Genomic DNA, 18,118 nt, shown 5'->3' on the forward strand with positions numbered 1-18,118 from the left:
CCCTACAGTGAGTCCAGGGTGACTAGATCAGGTGTGGATGGATTCTGTCTTTGTGGTTGCAGGCAACTCCTTCAGTTGTCGTTCAGCCATTTAATAAAATCAGAGCATTTTCCACATGAATTTTTTTTCTGCTTCTCTTACACTGTCTGGAAAATGTCAGTTTCCTAGAAACATTTTAAATTATTATGCCACAAGCCAATAACTTACCGCTTTCGGAATTCAAAAAGTATCTCATCTGGAGTTGTTGTTTCATAATTGAAGCATATATTCTGTCTATTTCTTAAATAATTTCTAATAACCCCCTTTATGTCTTAGTTGCTATTGTCTACCATTCACCTCTACTAAAGGATTTCCTTTTAGATCAGTTTACTCTCCATTTTATGTGATTTCATTGTTTTGGCACAACATATTGCTTTCATTTTTGGAAGCTTCCTTCCATTATTAATACCACATTTTTTTTCACAGTCACACATCTTAACCATGCAGGCAGCAATGGAGATACCTTAAAAGTAAGGAGTCAGCTTTTGTTGTGTATTGAACGATGCTGCACTACTGATGGGAGAAATAATTACATTCAATAGAAGATATGGTTCACTATATGAGATGTATAGTAGTCTCACTGGAGATGCTATTCCAAATATTCCTATACTCCACAACTTATTTTTTCTTTCGTTAAAAGGCTTTAGAAGTAGTTTCTTTTCAAATGTCAATCAAATTCTTGAGTGTCCCTTGCACATTTTTCTATGCTTTGCTCTTCAATGCAACTGAATTAATATTGCTATTGAATTATAACTTTGCCCTAAGAGGTTTTTTGGTGTGTCGAATTCTCAGTGAATAACATAGTAATAACCATTTTTATGTTAATAATGCACACACATTCACCAACTACTTAACAAGTCAACAAATGCTGCATTTCCATTTTGGGAGGTGCTACCACATCAGGAATATATCTGCAGTAAATCAGCTGATGGGAATCCTGCTAAAGTACACTTGACCACATTTTCTACATTCCTTTCACTTGCTATGTGTAAGGAGTCATTTGTTCTCGGTGATCACTTCTGATAGCAGGAGAGAGGTATATTCCTTGAGTTCTGAAATTCTCAAAAATCTCATCTCTTTTATTGTATACCTTCCAAATCCCTATTTTTACCCCTTTCATCCATTTTTTATGCTTGTAGTTTATCATTAATAAAAATGAAGGATATATCTCAGTAATTTCTTTTTCCCAGCTCACATACTTTTAAGGTTAGAAATACATAGGGAAACCTTTCAATTAACCTTTCAAAATAACTTATCTGCAGTTAACTCGTAAATCAAGGCCTGATTCCTAAACTGCACTACAGACTCTAAATCCCTCATCCAATCCCTCATTTGTGAACGTCTGTTTACACTAGATCTAACATACTTCTTTCACGCTTACCTTACGAATTGACTTTGGATGCCACACAATCTGCACCTAAAGCCAAACTGCAGACTGTTGCTTTTGGCTCAATATAGTTGGCTGATCCCATTCTCCAGAGTCACTGAATAGTGTTAAGTCAGGGTATTACCCTACAGAACAGTACTGCATCCTCCCAAAGGACTTATTCTTAGAAAGGTGCTTCAGGTTAAAGAAATATCTTCCAGCTTCCCTATCAGATGAACAGTGCTCTTGATAGTGAAAACTGAAAGGACTTGACCTATTTATTTTGCATGTTATCACTTAATGATTTTGCTTTTCTCTCCCATTGAACAATTACAATAAATCAGCCTTATCTGGTTTGGCTTCTATTTGGGTTTTTGTTATCTGCTATTTTAAATCATCGTAAGTTAACTGCAACCTATTGTATTTTGGCTGTGAAGAGGTAGGTAAGTGCAGTCACCATAATTTTTAAAATTTATGGGAGCATGTTCAGTACTTTTAAATATTTAAAGAAATTATTTTCAAAATCACTCAAGTCCTGGAACTAAATTTTACATTACATTGTTCACTCAAGAGTGCTTGTGTCAAATGGAATGCAAAATGCTTCCCTTCAATACGTCATGTCCCCAATCAAACTAACAAACACGCAAAAAGTACTGATGAAATACCTAGTGAAAAATTAGACCAGAAGTAGCAAAAAGCAATCACCTTGCTGTGAAGCTGCAATGTAAAGAACATTGAGCTGCCTCTTCTTTTTAAGACATTGCAGACAATAGTATTAGCTAGAATATGCAAGAGTATCATAAGAAATTGCCAAGCAAATCAAACCTGTTTCAGATTTTGCTGAGGTAAGACTCTCCACCAACTTTTCCTCAGCATTTTAAAAGCAATTATCTCTTGTAGATATGGTAATGTGCAGGGATGGAAGCAACAGACTATTTTAAAAGATGAGGTTTATCTAAATGTTATTTAATTCAAAATCCCCATGATATTGACCTTACCTCAGATACAACAGGTCAAAAGTGACCTGTTTTATGGCAACTGGAATACTATTCAGCTACCTCCACTTACTGAATAGAGCCAGAAACTCTGGCTCTGTTTACAAATGTGCATGGAGTTGTCGTTATGCAGGAAGATATAAGTGACTGTATTTGTGGATAAAGTGGTCTCCTATATCAGAGCCACCATCTCTTAACTCATTCATGACTGTGAGGTCATTCATGGATCACTGTGTTACCCTTTGCCAATTTAAAATATTTGCTCACTGGGTTCCTGTTACTCCACATGCCATGACCATCTCCAGTCATTTTTCTAGCAATTCAAAGCCAAGATCTAGCACGCTGATTACAGCAATTGAATACAGTCCTGACCACTCAACTGCAGGCCTATTCATACACACTGCATGATGCATTAATCTGTAGTTTGGGGTGATTCACTAGGCCCAGCTTCCCATCTTTATTTTCTTCTAACATGTAAGTAATATGTAAGTAATGTGCCTGTAAAGACAAGAGTTCTTTGGAGGTGTTAGATGCTTGTAAAGACTGGCATTATCTTATTCCTCATCTACCCTTTTTATGTGAAAGCAGCTAACAACTATATTTTCTACTGCAAATGAGATCGATTTCTGATGCAAATCAAACCCACTGCCATAGCTAGATAGTAATGAATTCCCTTATGTGCAGCTAGCAGGAAGAAATGTGTTCCAAATGTAAAAGAATTATGCAGTGATGAAATTCTGCAGATCCTGAGGGAAACCCTTGACTGCCGGGACTCGCAGGAGGCTGTGTGGGGAACTGCTCCCAAGAGGAGGGCTTATCAGATGGGTGCAGGCTGCAGGATGTGGCCTTGGGCTCTCTCCAAGCCATGCAGAATGTACTGCTTTCAAACCCCAGACTACCTTCCGCTGCTCTCGCACTGTGCCGAAACATCTGTTTTCTATGAGACCAAAATCACTGACCAGCTATTTAACTCTTAGATGTGTCAGTTTAAAGGAATCATCCAGGCAATTTAAAAACAACTGGTTGCCTGAAAGCTCATCTCTAATGGATGTGTGTTGCCCTTTATTGTTTCCATTCTCTTCCATGTGATTCCCTGATGCTGATGAAGTGCAGATTCTGAGTGACATTTTCCTTTTGGTTCTGGGGCACCTGCAACACTCACTCTCACAAGGACAATAAGAGTGGAGTCCATACTGCTGTCTTCCTCAGCAGAGGGCTCTAAGTGGAGCCTCCATCCCTCCCATTTGCAGTAAATTTGTATTATCACTTGCATATTTGTGACCAGTGTCCTTCTGTGAACTGACTGATACCAAAGGTACATTCCATATAGTAAAGTCTTCCCTTATTACCTAAAATAAATGTAGACAAGACGCCAGAGACGCTACAGGCACATTTTATTAGATAATTCAGAATGAAGTAAATGCACACACAGTCCTACTCTGTTTCCCTTTTAAAGTCTGTCTGTAGTAGACTTATGCACGAAAACATCTGATTATCATTAGCATCTGTAGTTAATCTTCCAGTTGCAGTCTGACAATTAACAAATCTACAGAAGCCAAATAATGAAGGAACAATGAAACAACACACTTGAAATACCACATGAAAAATGGTACTGTTTGAGCTGTCTGTGTTTAATTCTTTTTCCCAAGTATCTACTCACTCATCTGTTCTCACATTAATACAGTGGGTATGCATGAAGACATACCAGTTTATATAACTGACAACTTCACTTTTTTTTTTTTTTTTTAATTCACACCAAATGGAACTGTTAAAACATTAATCAGCATGAATTAAGTAGATTTCATTCACCAAAGGCATCAAAAGACCACACTCTTACTTGAAGGTGTTTTGAATCATCAGAGAACCCGAATGTTACTCCTAGAAATCAAAGTGCATGCTTTTCTATGACGAAGACAAAGTTTCTTCTCTCATCCAGTCCACTGTCAACTGAGAGAAGGAAGTTCAGTCATCTTGCTGGTGTGCTTTGACCTTTCGTTATCCAGAAAGCAATGAAGACCTTACAAATCAGCTCCAGAGTTAATTCATGGTTGTCCTTTCAAGAAAACAAGTTCTTTTCAAATAAGTCGCCTCTGGATTATTACAAGTATCCTCCTATGCTCCAGTGTAACACCTCAAAGTCACGCTTACAAGGCTGGGATTACATCTTCCAATTCCTGTTGATTTTCAGTCAGTGGAATTTGAAGTCTCTTGAGTGTTTTAGATCAAAAGAGATATTCTAATCCCATAAAACAGAAGCCCATATCCCATCAAACACTGTGCTGCTCTGTCCTGAAAACAGACTTTGGGAACAAGTAAATGCCTTTTTCAATATGTTACCAAACACTGAGAACATAGAACATTGCAAAATTAACATGTTTTTCACCCTATAAAGGTGAAATACTCTACCTTGTTATGTATCACACCCAGTTCAGTACATTCCTTTTCTATCACTTTCTTCCTCCCACAAAACTAGCAACCTTTTTACCTGTAAGAAAGTGGTGTGTACTTGACTTCTTTGTCCAGCTTGAAGCCTAGGTAGCGTGTGGCTAAGGGTGAAGGAAACAGGGAAGGAAAATGTTGTTTACATACTTAGAAGCTAGTTTCTAGTTTGTAAGATGTCTAGGACCATTATTCTAAACCAGTTTCCTTTGTTCTTTGGAAGTTAGCTGGAATATCCTAGGTAAGTAGAGTAGTAGTTGAGGAAGATTTCTACATTTGTAATATTATGGCTGAAGTAATAATGGCAGCTGTATAAACACAATGTGGAAACAGAGAAAAAATAATTGTGAAAGGCAAAGGCAAGGTAGCAAAGGGGAAAAACAACAGCAAAACAACTGGGAAATCTGACCGAGGAGAGCAGTTTGAGGTTAATATTCAATACACTTCCTCAGGTACACTCAGTAGAAGTATTGAAGGTCCATTGTGAAGGAATGAAGTCATGGGCAGTGGTTGCATCTTCTTTCTGTTTGACAGCTCCTGCACTACAAATTTTTCTCTGTATTTTCTATTTATGTACCTCTAAACCCTGCAGAAGAAAACAGGGAATTTGAAACAAGAGACAAAGTAAAGTGCATATGAGGAAATGACTTGTTGCTATCACCATTCAGACAGCAAAGCAAATTAAGGAAAACTTAGAAAACTTAAAATTTTAACCAATATTACACTCCAACAGAAATACTAGGCTTGTCTTTAGAGATTACCGGAAACCAAGAAGAATCACCACCCTTGGACTGACATTCACTGGCAAATAATGCTCAAAGTGTTATATGACATGGTTTTATAACAAAAAAAATTCTATATAGGAATCAATAGCAATTATGAAATCTCATCCATGCAAGTGATATGACTAGAATTTGAATAAATGAACCAATTAAAATATCCACTAGGAAAAGCAACGAAGGAAAATAATTTTTCCAGTGGGTGTTTACTTGGCTTACCCTTATTTGGAAATACTTCTAGTTAAGAGGCAATTCCAGATGTATATAAGAAAAGCCTTTTATTTCCCTCCCTTCACCAAATAAAAAGACAGTGTAAGCATGTTTAAGTTAGACACTGATGTTTTCCAAAGTATACATCAGCCCTCCCCAAAAGAAAAGCAATGAGAATTCTTTGGAACTTCCTGCAGTATTGTATAACAACCCCAGGGCACTGCTGCCTTCACCTCTGCAGCTGAATGAAAGAAGCCCAGGTAGTTACTGGGAGGGACCGTCCTATTGTTTGGCTACTTGGCTGAAATGAACAGGGCTGGGAGGTCAGCAGAAGACTGCCTAGGTTTAAGTGCTGACAGACATTTCTCTATCACCTTTTCCTCGGTGGAATGCTGATGCTGCTGCATTTGATCACCTTCTAATTCTGGTAGAGCTTTCTTCTTTTCAAAGTTAACAATTTAGGGATTATTCCTGGAAAGGTTGCTGCTGAGCTTGTGTTCTTTTCTGAAGGCCTATTGAATGTAATATGTAAAGGAAAAGCAAAAACAAATCCTTGAGACAAGTTGAACTGTCTTAATAGAGAATCAAATTTCTTCTTAAGAGTTATAGAAAAAGTCTAAAAGCTGTTCAAAGCTCATGCAGCTTTTCAGGGAGCCCCCAAAGCATTATTATTTCATCCCCATGTTATCCTGCAGTATATTTTCCTCATAGGACTTCTCATAGACTGCAGGAGGCTTCACAAGATGGTATTCTGTTCATACACAGCAACAATGGAAAGCAGACTTTGAACTCACCAGAAATGCCTGGACAGCAGTAAAGCAGCAGTACGGTCTTCCTCTGTGCTCACAGAGACTATTCAAATACATATTTCATGGTCATGGACATGACTTTTCCAGGTCTCTGCTGACTGACTTCAGCTACTTATACATCTGTTTGACAGGAAAGTTTGTCCATGAGCAAACCAGCTGGAGCTCTGTGGGTGCCAGGCTGCAGAGAAGTTACAGGAGATGTGCAAAAAATCTCCTTTCAGCATCTCTGTTCTGCCTGGACAGGACAGCTTGGATGGTCTAATCGGGCACTGTCAAATTCCAGAGCTAAGTTATGTTCTTGATTATATCACAGTTGCTTTGAATTGTCTTTTTCATCAAATATTTTCTCAAAATACTGGAGCAATAATTTTACTGAAGTCACAAAAACAAAAAAAAAACCAACAAAACAGCATACTTATTGTAGATAACTTCTTGTAGACCTTGGCTGCAGAACACTATTAATACACATTGGATGAAAGTGAAGAAAATAGAGTTCAAAGTTCAAAGTGGTGATGCTCTGTGAAACTAACTCCAATACTGCAATCATACAATAAATGTGTGCAGTGCATTCCAGTGCTCTTAGGTAGGGTTTGTTGTATTTCAAAATATGTACACAACTGTTTAACGCCTATCTACTTTTTCCATGAAAAAAAAGTGCCCACAAACCCCAGAGATTTCAGAAAGGTTCTGGGTGTCAAAGCCTCAAACGATAAGATATTACTAAAAAATAATAAAGGGCTAGTACATCATTGAAATAATAAAATGCTGTATTATATTAAACTCACTTGGCTTTTTCAGTCCATGAAGTTCAGATACTAATGACGAGGAGAAATTATAGTTGAAACTTTGGAAAAAGGCACTGGATAAAAAAACTCAATGAAACAATGCAAAGCATTCTAATAGCTTGAATTATCTGAAATAGTCACCTTTGGCTGTCTTTTCAACTGATGGAGAGAAAGAGACACTTCAAAGGGTTATTCATCTTTTCTTAAACAACAAAAATACACCTATGGACATAATCCTAAAAATCTCTCAAAATACTGTAAAGAACATCTATGGAAACCAACTCTGCAACAGATGTTCTGATATGGACTTCTAAAATTTGGGTACATAAATACCATCTTAGTTTTACTGGGCATTTTACACCTGAGCATAGTCCACACACGTTTAAGTGGAAGTTTCACAATGGAAAACATCAAAGAAACCACAAAAAAACCTGAAGAGGAATGAGATTGAACATCTGCTTTACAGGACAGAACAGAACACAGAAGTCTTTGAGGTTGGAAGGGATCTCTGAAGACTGCCTAGACAGGGGCAGCTACAGCAGTGCTCAAGGCCACATCCAGACAGGTTTTGAGTATCTCCATGGATGGAGACTCCATCACATCTCTGGGTAACCTGTTCCAGCTCATGCAATGGCCAATCCCACTGTCCATGTCTCCAGCAAAGATGTTGAATAATGCCAGTACCTGAGGAACACAAATCATCGCTGCTTTTCACTTGGACACCAAGCCATTGACCTCAGCTCTTGTTGGATGCAGCCATCCAGCCAATTTCTTATTCACTGAGTGGTCCACTCATTAAATCCATGTCTCCAGTTTTGAGACAGGGATGTCATGTGGGACTGTCCCAAATACTCCAGGTAGATCAGTCAGTTGCTCTTCACTGTATGCACCTCTGTAACCTTGTCATAAAAGGCCACCAAATTTGTCAGGCATGATTTGCCATTAGTGAAGCCATGTTGGCTGTCACCAGTCACATCCTTTTCCATGTGCCATATCACAGCTTCCATGAGAATCTGCTCTATGATCTTGCCAGGAACCAAGGTGAGATTGACTGGCCTGAAGTTACCACGTTTTGTTACACACCCTAAGACTTAGTTTTATGCACACACCAAGGAAAGACAGATTTATATTTTTTAAGAGTGAAAATACCAGATTAGGCTGCAGTCTTATAGGTCCCCTTTCATACAAAGAGATTTGTTTCCTTTTCCTGAGATTTATACAGGCTTCTCAGAATATTTATTTTGTAATGGAGATGAAAGATGGACTTTGATGACAGATTCTCCAGTCTGTCTTGGTCTTGGAGCACCCTTCAAAACTGGAGAGTCTGCTGAGGAACAGAATAGGCCACAGAGCACACTGGGTACAGGGAGATGGTGAACTGCCTACCTTGTGAGCAAATGTTAAATAATGTTAAAAATTGAAGCTCTTTGATGTTCTTTTCCTTCCTGCAATTTTACCAACACAATCTCTGTCACCACCACTAGATAGTTCCCTAATTAAAGACCTAACCATCTGAAGAACTGGCCCTTAGCAAGCAGTCTCACATTGTAACCAAATGCACTCAGTACAGAAAACACGCAAATCAGGACTAAACTAAAGTTATAAATTCTCTTTCTGAAATGAAGAATTTCCTATATTGTGTGCCCTTCAAAGACTTTCCATTCAAAAGTCTTTTATTTTATCGCCCCTAACATTCTTTCCTTCCTTTCCTGGGTTTTATTTGTAAGTGTGTTTTTAATTATAAGAAAAAAGAAACATTGCCACACATAAGCTACACAGCCTATTGAAATCACAGCTGTTCCAACAGGGAGACACTGGAGTTTCTAGCACAAGTATGAGAGGCAAGAGTATGTATGTTCACACCAAATTCCCCTTTTGTAAATTAGAAATGATTTATGAGCCTTTTTTAATATGTCCATTTTATTGCCAAACTGAACTAAAATATAAAAAAGTGAAATAAAGGAGAGACTGAAACAGAGTGGGGTCTGCATACTAAAGCAGTCATAAGTTTTTCAACATGTGGCTTCAAATGTATCCATAACTATTTTACAATTATATTTTAAAGGTATATTTATTTAATGTTTTTCTTCAAACTTATTCCATTTTTGAATTTTCTATGGATTATTGTGTTTAATTTCCTGACACACGTATAATTTACAACAAAGGTATGAAACACCATGTCTTAAGACATTATAAAAAATGAATTAATCTTTCTCCCTGGATATTTTTTTTATTATTCTAGTAATATTTTCCTAACAGAATAAAGAAATTAAATAGTTTGCATGCAGAATCTGTATTACAATCATAGAATCATGTAATGGTTTGTTTTGGAAGGATCAGTTGTTCATAGTTCCAGGAACACTGTAAGCTGTGCTTTGCATGGGGATCAGCCAAAATTTTGTCAAATTTTACTTCTTAAAATGCCATGTATTGGACATACCCACTCTGTAAACATCTGCTTCTATGGGACTCACTCAGATTTAGTCAATGCACCTCCTAGAATAATTGCTGTTTGTTAGTAAACTATACGTTGATAATTATCTGTGCTTTGTTTTGATTCATATATTGCAGCAGTAACTTTATTTTACCTGACACCTTCCTTCACTTGCCTTTTCTGTTTTACATCTCATCCATTCAGGCTTTCCCTTTCTCCTCTTCTCCTTCGCTCAGTGTCAATGAACCAGAAACCCAAGGTGCCATTCTATAACCATCCTCTCTTTCTAATTCCTCTCTGCTCTCTCCCTAAATCCTCTGAGTCTCAGACCTAACTTTACTCAAGCAGTTTTGCAGTAGTTCACCATCTAGGTCCCTCAGGCATCGACCACGTGCCACTCTGTCATGACCTGTACAAATACAAAACAAAAGACTTCGAGTCCCAGAGAACTTAAGTATGATCTTTAGGACAAAGGTCAGCACAGACAAATGGGGGAATAAGAGAAGCAGTAAGAGTGATGAAAGGCAGTGGGCTCAGCACAAACTCAGGCTTGCTGTAGACAACCTGGAAAAGCTAGTTCTTACAGAGAGATTTAGAAATGCAGATTTCACTAAATGACTACCATAATAAACAAACATAAATTTTTAAATGATGCCTGGTTGTATCCAAACATACAACAAATATAGAAAGCAATGCAGGGTGAAGGCAAAAATTGCCAAAGCCACTCTTAGTTTCAGTGATGTTAATTTTTACTTTTCTTAAGACAGCTCTTTGTCTTAAGAAAAGTATTTCTTGTTATCATTCTCCTGTTGCTTTCTGGTTTCTGCTCTTGCAACAGATATTCTTTCTGCCCAGATCTATCTTGGTGTCTATCAGGTGTCTATCAGTTGCATCTGAAAGATCAAAACCTCTTTTTACACATAGAAGTCCCTTCAGCTAAAAGTAATTTCTCAGCGGTTCCAGATTGCTCCTATGTAAATACAGATGCAAAATAGTAGCTTTACATTATAGACTGTTTCAGCCAGGGACCTCATTTGTGGGATTCTCTGAAGTGCAGAAAACACTTTGGACAGCTTAAAAATCTTCTGCAGTCAAGAAAAAATTCCCACTGAAGACAGTATTTAAGGACTCCAAGCATGATGGTATGGAGAGTGAGAAAGAAAAAAATTCCCTTCGTTTTTAAGAGCAATAGAAACCTCCAAGTCAATAATTTCCTGGCAGTTAATGACCAGACGGATTAAGATCTCCTGCCAGATGGCCATTAACTGCCAGGAAATAGTCAAGTCATTGGCCATTAGTGCTTAAAACACCATTAGGGTACTGCTCTTCATTAGTTATATTCACATGATGTTACTATTCACGAAGGACATGAATGCAGAAGAAACCCTTAATTTTAATAGGCAACAGGATGGAACAAAAATAGGGCTGAAATAGATGGATAGTTTAACTTATGAGGGGCTGTATTGCTGATAGAACAACAAGAATTTGATGCTCATAGCAATCACTGTCAGCAGCTGCAAACCTGCACATACTAATCCACTTATGTGCCTTCTCTTATGTCCTGAAAGGACCACCCCAGAGGGTGAAAGGTTAGTCTCCATGCCAAATCAACTAATGGTTTCCCTGCTAAGATGTCCAAAAAGTATGTGACTGTTGAGATTAGGTTACTTGACCAGTATTAAAAGGACTAAGACAAAAATTCCAAGTATAGAAAGTGCAACCATTTCATTTTATGGTGTACACACACACACACGCACACACATACATACACATACACAGACACGTTTCTTCCAAGTAATCTCCAAACACTGTGGTTTGCTATGGTTTATATACACTTTAATATATATACTATACTATCCTATAGTTTATATATGCTATGTCAGTTTATATATAATTTAGTATGGTTTATATACAGACTCCTATAGAACTATAGTTCATAGAATCATGTGCTGTATATACATATAACTACTGCTAGCTACTGACAGAAAGTCTAACTGATGAATGCTCAATTAACTTGAGACTTATTTATCATAAAATCTCCAAAGTTAAATTAATCCATCTTTGAAAATATTTTTTCTGATTTTTATATGTATGTGAACAAATGCATGAACATCTATAACCTGAAAAGGGAACAATTTGGGATGTTATTAGTAAATTAATTATGGAAAAACTAACCCCTTAATGTCACTAGTGCAAGCTAACTAAAGGATAGCAGGATTAAGGAGAACTGCCTTCAAAAGAACAGTGAATATACCTAGAGCTGAATTAGTTTTACTACTTTTAACAACAAATACAAATATTCCTGCTTATTCATCAGCCAATCCTTTTTTGAAAAAGATAGTAAGACCAGTTGCACCTTATCTTTGCCAGCATTTTTTCAAGGTACTTTATGCAAAGGCATAGTAAGTATTACCTTAAAAAGAGAAAGCTAGTGAAGAACTAATGAGTTTTTCTGCAAATCAAACACTGCTGATTGCTCAGTTGATGCTGGTGCTGTGAGGCTTTCCCTCTGCAACCTATGAGGTTGATGCTGCAACCAAGCTTATCCATTTTGAGAGATCTGCTACATAATGCTGTGAGAGCTAAAAGTTATTATGACACTCAGGTGTGCTGTAGAGGAGCTGTCAGCAAGGTCTTCTTACCCACACACCATGAATTGTATTTTCCCTGAGCTTGGTGTCCTGAATATGCTAAAACATGTTCCCACCAGATGTGCAGACACGCTAAAAGTTTGGAGAGGGCTTGTTTGACTGGTCAAAACTGTCTTCTTAGAAAAGAGAAGAGGATTTTTTTTATAATGTCTTTCTTTTTCCTGCGTTGTCTTACTACAGTAGATTATATTTGTAATATGTTTGCTGAGGTCTCCATAGAGGAGAGATGCAATTCCAAATAAACCAATGTGTTTAGAAAAAAAAAACTAAACTAAAGGTAGTGAAGTGAATGTCCCCAAAAATGCCAAAGATTCTTATGGGTTTTCTGAAATATATAAAAACCCAAGAAAGAAATTCCCCCCAGAAGGAATCATTCTAGAAGAGCCTGAAAACAGATGGTTTATAAAGAAGGAGTGAAGGATTCCATAGTAACATAGACATGTGTAAATTAGTAATTCTGGATACAACTATTGTAAGCTCTTAAGATAATCCGTCAATTAATGAGGAAAAATATTGAAAGTGTACATGAACATCTGGGGCTGGTAAGCAGGCTGGGTAGTCACTAAGTGTAATCTTCACATCTTAATTCAGCTTCTGAGAAGATGCCTATCTTCACAGAAATCCTGAAAAAACCCGCACTGTGGCCACAGTGCACTATTATAGCCCAGTGGTGTATTAACAACACAGCACTGGGCTGAACTCACCAGTTCAGGGAGAACAGTGGAATCCAGGTTTCCTCATTAATGCACATAGGGAACTGCCCCTCAGCAGTTAAGTCCTGGAAAATATTCTTAGGGGAAAATGGAACAGGTGGAGAGGAAAGGATTTCTTTTAATGCACACAGTCTTCATTGGTGTGCTAATATAAAAATAATTTCTGACAACAACCTCAGAACAGGCTTCTGAATGCCCTATATAACAATGACTTGTCACGGCCAGATGTACTGCATAAGCTTTCATTTAGTCACTTGTTCTAGTGACTTATAACCTTTTCTTCTGTTTGTGCCCTGCCAGGCCTGTTCTGGTGAGCAATCAGCTGGTTTTCTCACTGCTTGATTACCTCATCCCTTTTTTAGCAAACAACAGTCCCTGCCAATTACAGGGTACAGATGTCTTACAGAGTTCAGTGCAAAGAATTAGAAAGTGCTCCTCTGAGTACAAGCAAAAGCAACACCAGAAACTTAATTTTCATAACTAGGAATCATGATTTGGTTTCCATTTTTGAACAAGTTAGAGACAACACAATCAAATTTTATCTGAACATTACTTGCCTGAGGCAGGCAGTATACACAGAACACTCTCTTCATCTGTTGATGGCAAAATATCTACCGACTTCAGAAGGACCAGAACTTCACTCTGGAATTTTTCAGATAAAGTAATTTGTATCATTAGAAATGATAATATGAGGAAAAAAACTAACAGTATTTTCTCAGTTGATTTTATTGACAATAATGTAAAATAATGATTTGTATGTACTGTTGGTGTGTAACTGAGTATCCCTTTAGGACAGCCTATGTGAGGATATTTTACAAAACAGCAAGATGCAATGATAGCGCAGTAAGAGAGTGGAGCCCCTGGTGGTCTAGTGGTAAGGGCACGGTGCTGTCACCGCCGAGACCGGGTTCGATTCCCAGTCAGGGACACTCCCCGGGCAGATGGAGCTCGTTAGCCCTTAAAGGTAACCCACCTACGTCCTGAGGACCTCGCTGCCACCGTCCAAGCTCTCTTGGCCCCGGCAGATGAACCTTAGGATTAAAGGGTGGGCTCAGTTCCGCGCACACTGTGTCTCACCTAAAAAATCCAATGCGCAGGCTGGAAGGTGCAAAGACCTTCCCCGGATCTTCGCTCGTGAAGACTGGCCATTATTATTTAAGAGAGTGGTTCTGAAGAGAACACTGCGGATGGCAAATCAGGAGATTAGTTTCTATACCCAACCTTTCTGCCCGTTATCTGGTTGGGTAGACCCTGCCTCACAACAGACCTAATAACTGGTGTGATTTCCCTCATTTTCACCCAATTTTGTGAGGTTTCCCATGATTTTTTTTCCCATTGCTGGCTGAAGATATGTGAAAGACAAACAAATGGTAAAAGAAAAGCAGAAGGTTTCCTCCCTTTTTTGTTAGGGAGGGGGAAAAAAAGCTGAGGAAAAAAAGGCAATGAAAGAAACCCATCCCTACCATATGGACCCACTACACTCTTACCAGAGGGCAGTAAATGTCAAGACTGTAGTATATCTCTTGTTTTGAAAATGAACCAGTTTAATCCAGAACTATTAAACTTCATGGCAGTGGTAACCCCTTCCTATCTGTTGTCTCTCTGTTGGGCAGATCTCTTAAATCATTCAATGCTGCTGCCAGCTGAGAGAAACTGAATCCTCAACAAATGAAACTACCCCTGCAGTCAGATTTCTGCAGTAAGGCTACGCTTTGATCAGAGCCTTCCTTCTTTCCCCAAGGATGAGTTAACCTCATAAAAATGCATATCCTGCCCAAGTGTTTGTTTGCTCTCATTTATTTCTTTCTTAATACTAATAGCAGGATCACTCAACAAACAAACTACTGAGCCTGGGTATAAATACCCACCCTTCAGTGGCCATTTGTCAAAGGTGATCAAGGCCATCCCACAATTCATGCTCTACTTGTAGGCTGAGCAGCTGCTGTTTTTCTTGCATTAGTTGAAAGACACCCATTGAGAAGAAGCATCTGGCCTTGGAAAGGGAGCAGGAACATGAAATCTGAGCAACATAAGTAGCCACAAGTCTGAGGGTGTTTTGTTTTTTTAAATATATCTACAGATTCTTCTCTGCTCTGCACCAGTATAAGTAACAAAATGCCTACTGGGAATGTAGTTATGGATGTAACCACAACTGCCTACCACTAAAGGTTTTGTTAAACCTTTAAATCTAGATCTGATCGTGCAGACTACTACCTTTATCTGTACCCCACTCATCAGCATCCGGGGGATTGTGGAGCAAGACAGAGAAAGGTCATACATAAAAGTGCTTGCTGAAAAATCATGGTCTTATTCTCTGCATTATAATAAAGTGCTGTAGATGAAGTTGCACAGACCATGACCATTTGAGAGGTAAGCAGCCTCAGTGCTTTTCCTCAAAGTCAAAACAAATTACCTAATAGACAGTACAGGAGACAACCCCTAAGTGTTCAACATACTGTAGCTACACACAGGCACTGTGCCCTGATGAAAGACTGAGAAATAATGCACCTTATCAGTACCCTGAGAAAATAAAAAGAACTCTAAAAGCCAAGATACAAGGTGAGGGTAATGCAGCCAAGCTAATGTCCTCTTTGCAGCCTTGCCCACTGTTACTTCTTCAGTACTTTTACCCCCAAAGGATATCTATCACAGAACTTGTGCTCTCTTTGCTATTTAGAGTTTTAGATTTGCACTGGCTCTGTCAGCAGTGCTCAGGGGGAGTAAAGAGAAGTCTCAGCAGGAAAGGGACCAACATCATCCAGCCACTGCTAACTGGAAATGTGCTGCACACTTGATCATAAAGATCAAGAGGACTGGGCTGCTCCCACACCAACCTTTTCCATAGTCCCTTTCCTATAGATTAGGAGAAGCATCATAGCTGCAGAACAATGAGAAGTTTGTGCTTAACCATCATGCATAAGAGAATCCATGAAAAACTGAAAGGCATCTGATTGCAATGTTAGTAGTAGATATAGAAATGTTATTGCAATATGAATTCACTTTCTCTCTCCCTCATAAAGGCTAATCTTAATCAAGATAATAGAACCACAGAGCCATATATTTCTGCAAAACAGATAAAGAGGCATAAAAATGAAGGAGCTGCATACAACTACCTTACATCATGCACCAAGAGTGCCTGAAATGTATTTATGTCAGAGGTGTTCAATTTTAAGGAGTTATTAATTGGTGCTGATTAGTTAATAAAAATTAATTCAGTCCTTTCACTGAGATAACAGTCTAAATTGCAATGGCCTTAACAACTATGAAAAATGCAAAAAGCCATGTGTACTTGAGTCAAACAAAAATTATCCTCTGGCAAAGAAAGTCTCCCATGGCACTTGTAGTGAAAATCTGGCTTCCTTCATTGGTAACAAATAGTTGACTCTTATCTTGATTTGAGTGATTGTTTATAAGCTTCAGTCTCTGTGGCCCACAATAGTGAGAAAACAGTAAGATTTTGTTTTGGATGGACAAAATAGGATCAGAAATTTGGCTTTAAATGGAAAATCAAGTAGTCTGTGCCCTAGAGCTGGAGCTGGAGAAGGCAGCGTTCACCTTGGTGATGAGGTTTTCTTTAAACTTGTTTTTAGTGACGTCCAACAAATTCACTAAGAATAGAAGTTCCCAATTTTCACCTGTTCATTTGTCCATTGCCATGAGAAATATTTTAAAGCATGTTCATAGTGGTGGCAACAGCAGCTCCAGTTCTCCAGTTCTGTGTCCAGGGCCTGTGAAAGTGTGTAGGCAAACAGGTTTCCAACCCTATCGCACACTTTTATGTGAAGAAGGAGGTGACAGCAGCAACAATAGCCCCTCCAAGCCATGCAGCACTCACCAGCACAGGAAGAGGCATTTGGGTAGCACTTTGAAGAAACATCTGCAACAGCTGTTTGCAATGTGGAAAGTGACCTGTAGAATGGTATGTATAAAAAATGAGAGCCTGCCTATCCTCTCCGTTCTGGCATAGCACAGGATAACACAGCTCCTCCTCTCTAATAACATCAGGAAACAGTTTCATTTGATCAAAAGAAATCATATAAAATACAGACATCTGCATCTAAACTACTTCCTGAGGTCAACGGGATTGATTCAAATTGAGCTAAAGTAGAAATCTAAATTAAAAAAAAAAATCCTTATCTTCTTCAGTGATAGCTGAGACCTTCAAAATCAGGTGAAATAATTCCATTCTCTACATTAAACAAAAAAAAAAAATCATACAGCATCAAGGCCAAAGTCCTCCTTTTCAACATCCATCTGTAATCTTTGAAAATTCAGTTATATCCTTTTCCTTTCTGTAAACATGTACTTGCTCCATCTGGCAAGGGGAACCATAAATCTCCCCTGACTCTACTGGCTATTCTGGCATTTTTGCAGTAGTTCACACAGACAGAGTGTATTTAGACAAACAGCAGAAGCAAAACACTTCTGAAGGCATCTAAGTGGAAGTCTCATCTATGAACAGTATTTCTTCCACAAATTAGTCTGTACATTCCTGAGGCTGCACATCTTGAACTCAGCTGCACCTTCTGGCTTTCAGCACTACATTCAGTGTTTCTTCATGACTGTTTTCAGTCAGAAATACAAGATTAGTGGAGGAAAAGAATGCAGCAAGTACCACCATTACTTACAAAATCTCACTTGCAAAAGTAATGTGAGCCAACTAGCATGAACCAGTCATGTGGACTGAAAAACTCCATGTACATAAGCAAAGGGTAATGATAACTAGCTAAGTACAGAGGTCAGGGGAGACAGCTAATGGAAGGTTTGGGGATCAATATAGATCTTCTTTTATTTGCTATCGGGAAAAGTAAGCGGATACCACATAAATGTCGGTTTTGGATGTTACTAAACCAGAAGGAATGTCAACCACCAGTCAGAAGGGAGAAGTCCTGCAAAGA

At 38.4% G+C, this 18,118-nt stretch overlaps 1 protein-coding gene across 1 annotated transcript in view; it reads left to right on the forward strand.

The window, feature by feature from the left end:
- The first annotated feature begins 8,375 nt into the window (after positions 1-8,375).
- BMX (BMX non-receptor tyrosine kinase) overlaps positions 8,376-18,118 on the forward strand; it is a 56,206-nt gene continuing 46,463 nt past the window's right edge. Inside the window, 1 exon segment of the mRNA XM_050332177.1 lies at positions 8,376-8,463. Within this exon segment, the coding sequence (XP_050188134.1) occupies positions 8,376-8,463 (88 nt within the window).

This window comes from Myiozetetes cayanensis, unplaced genomic scaffold (assembly GCF_022539395.1).
Source record: "Myiozetetes cayanensis isolate MyiCay16 unplaced genomic scaffold, myiCay2020 scf5-8, whole genome shotgun sequence".
NCBI lineage: Eukaryota > Metazoa > Chordata > Aves > Passeriformes > Tyrannidae > Myiozetetes > Myiozetetes cayanensis.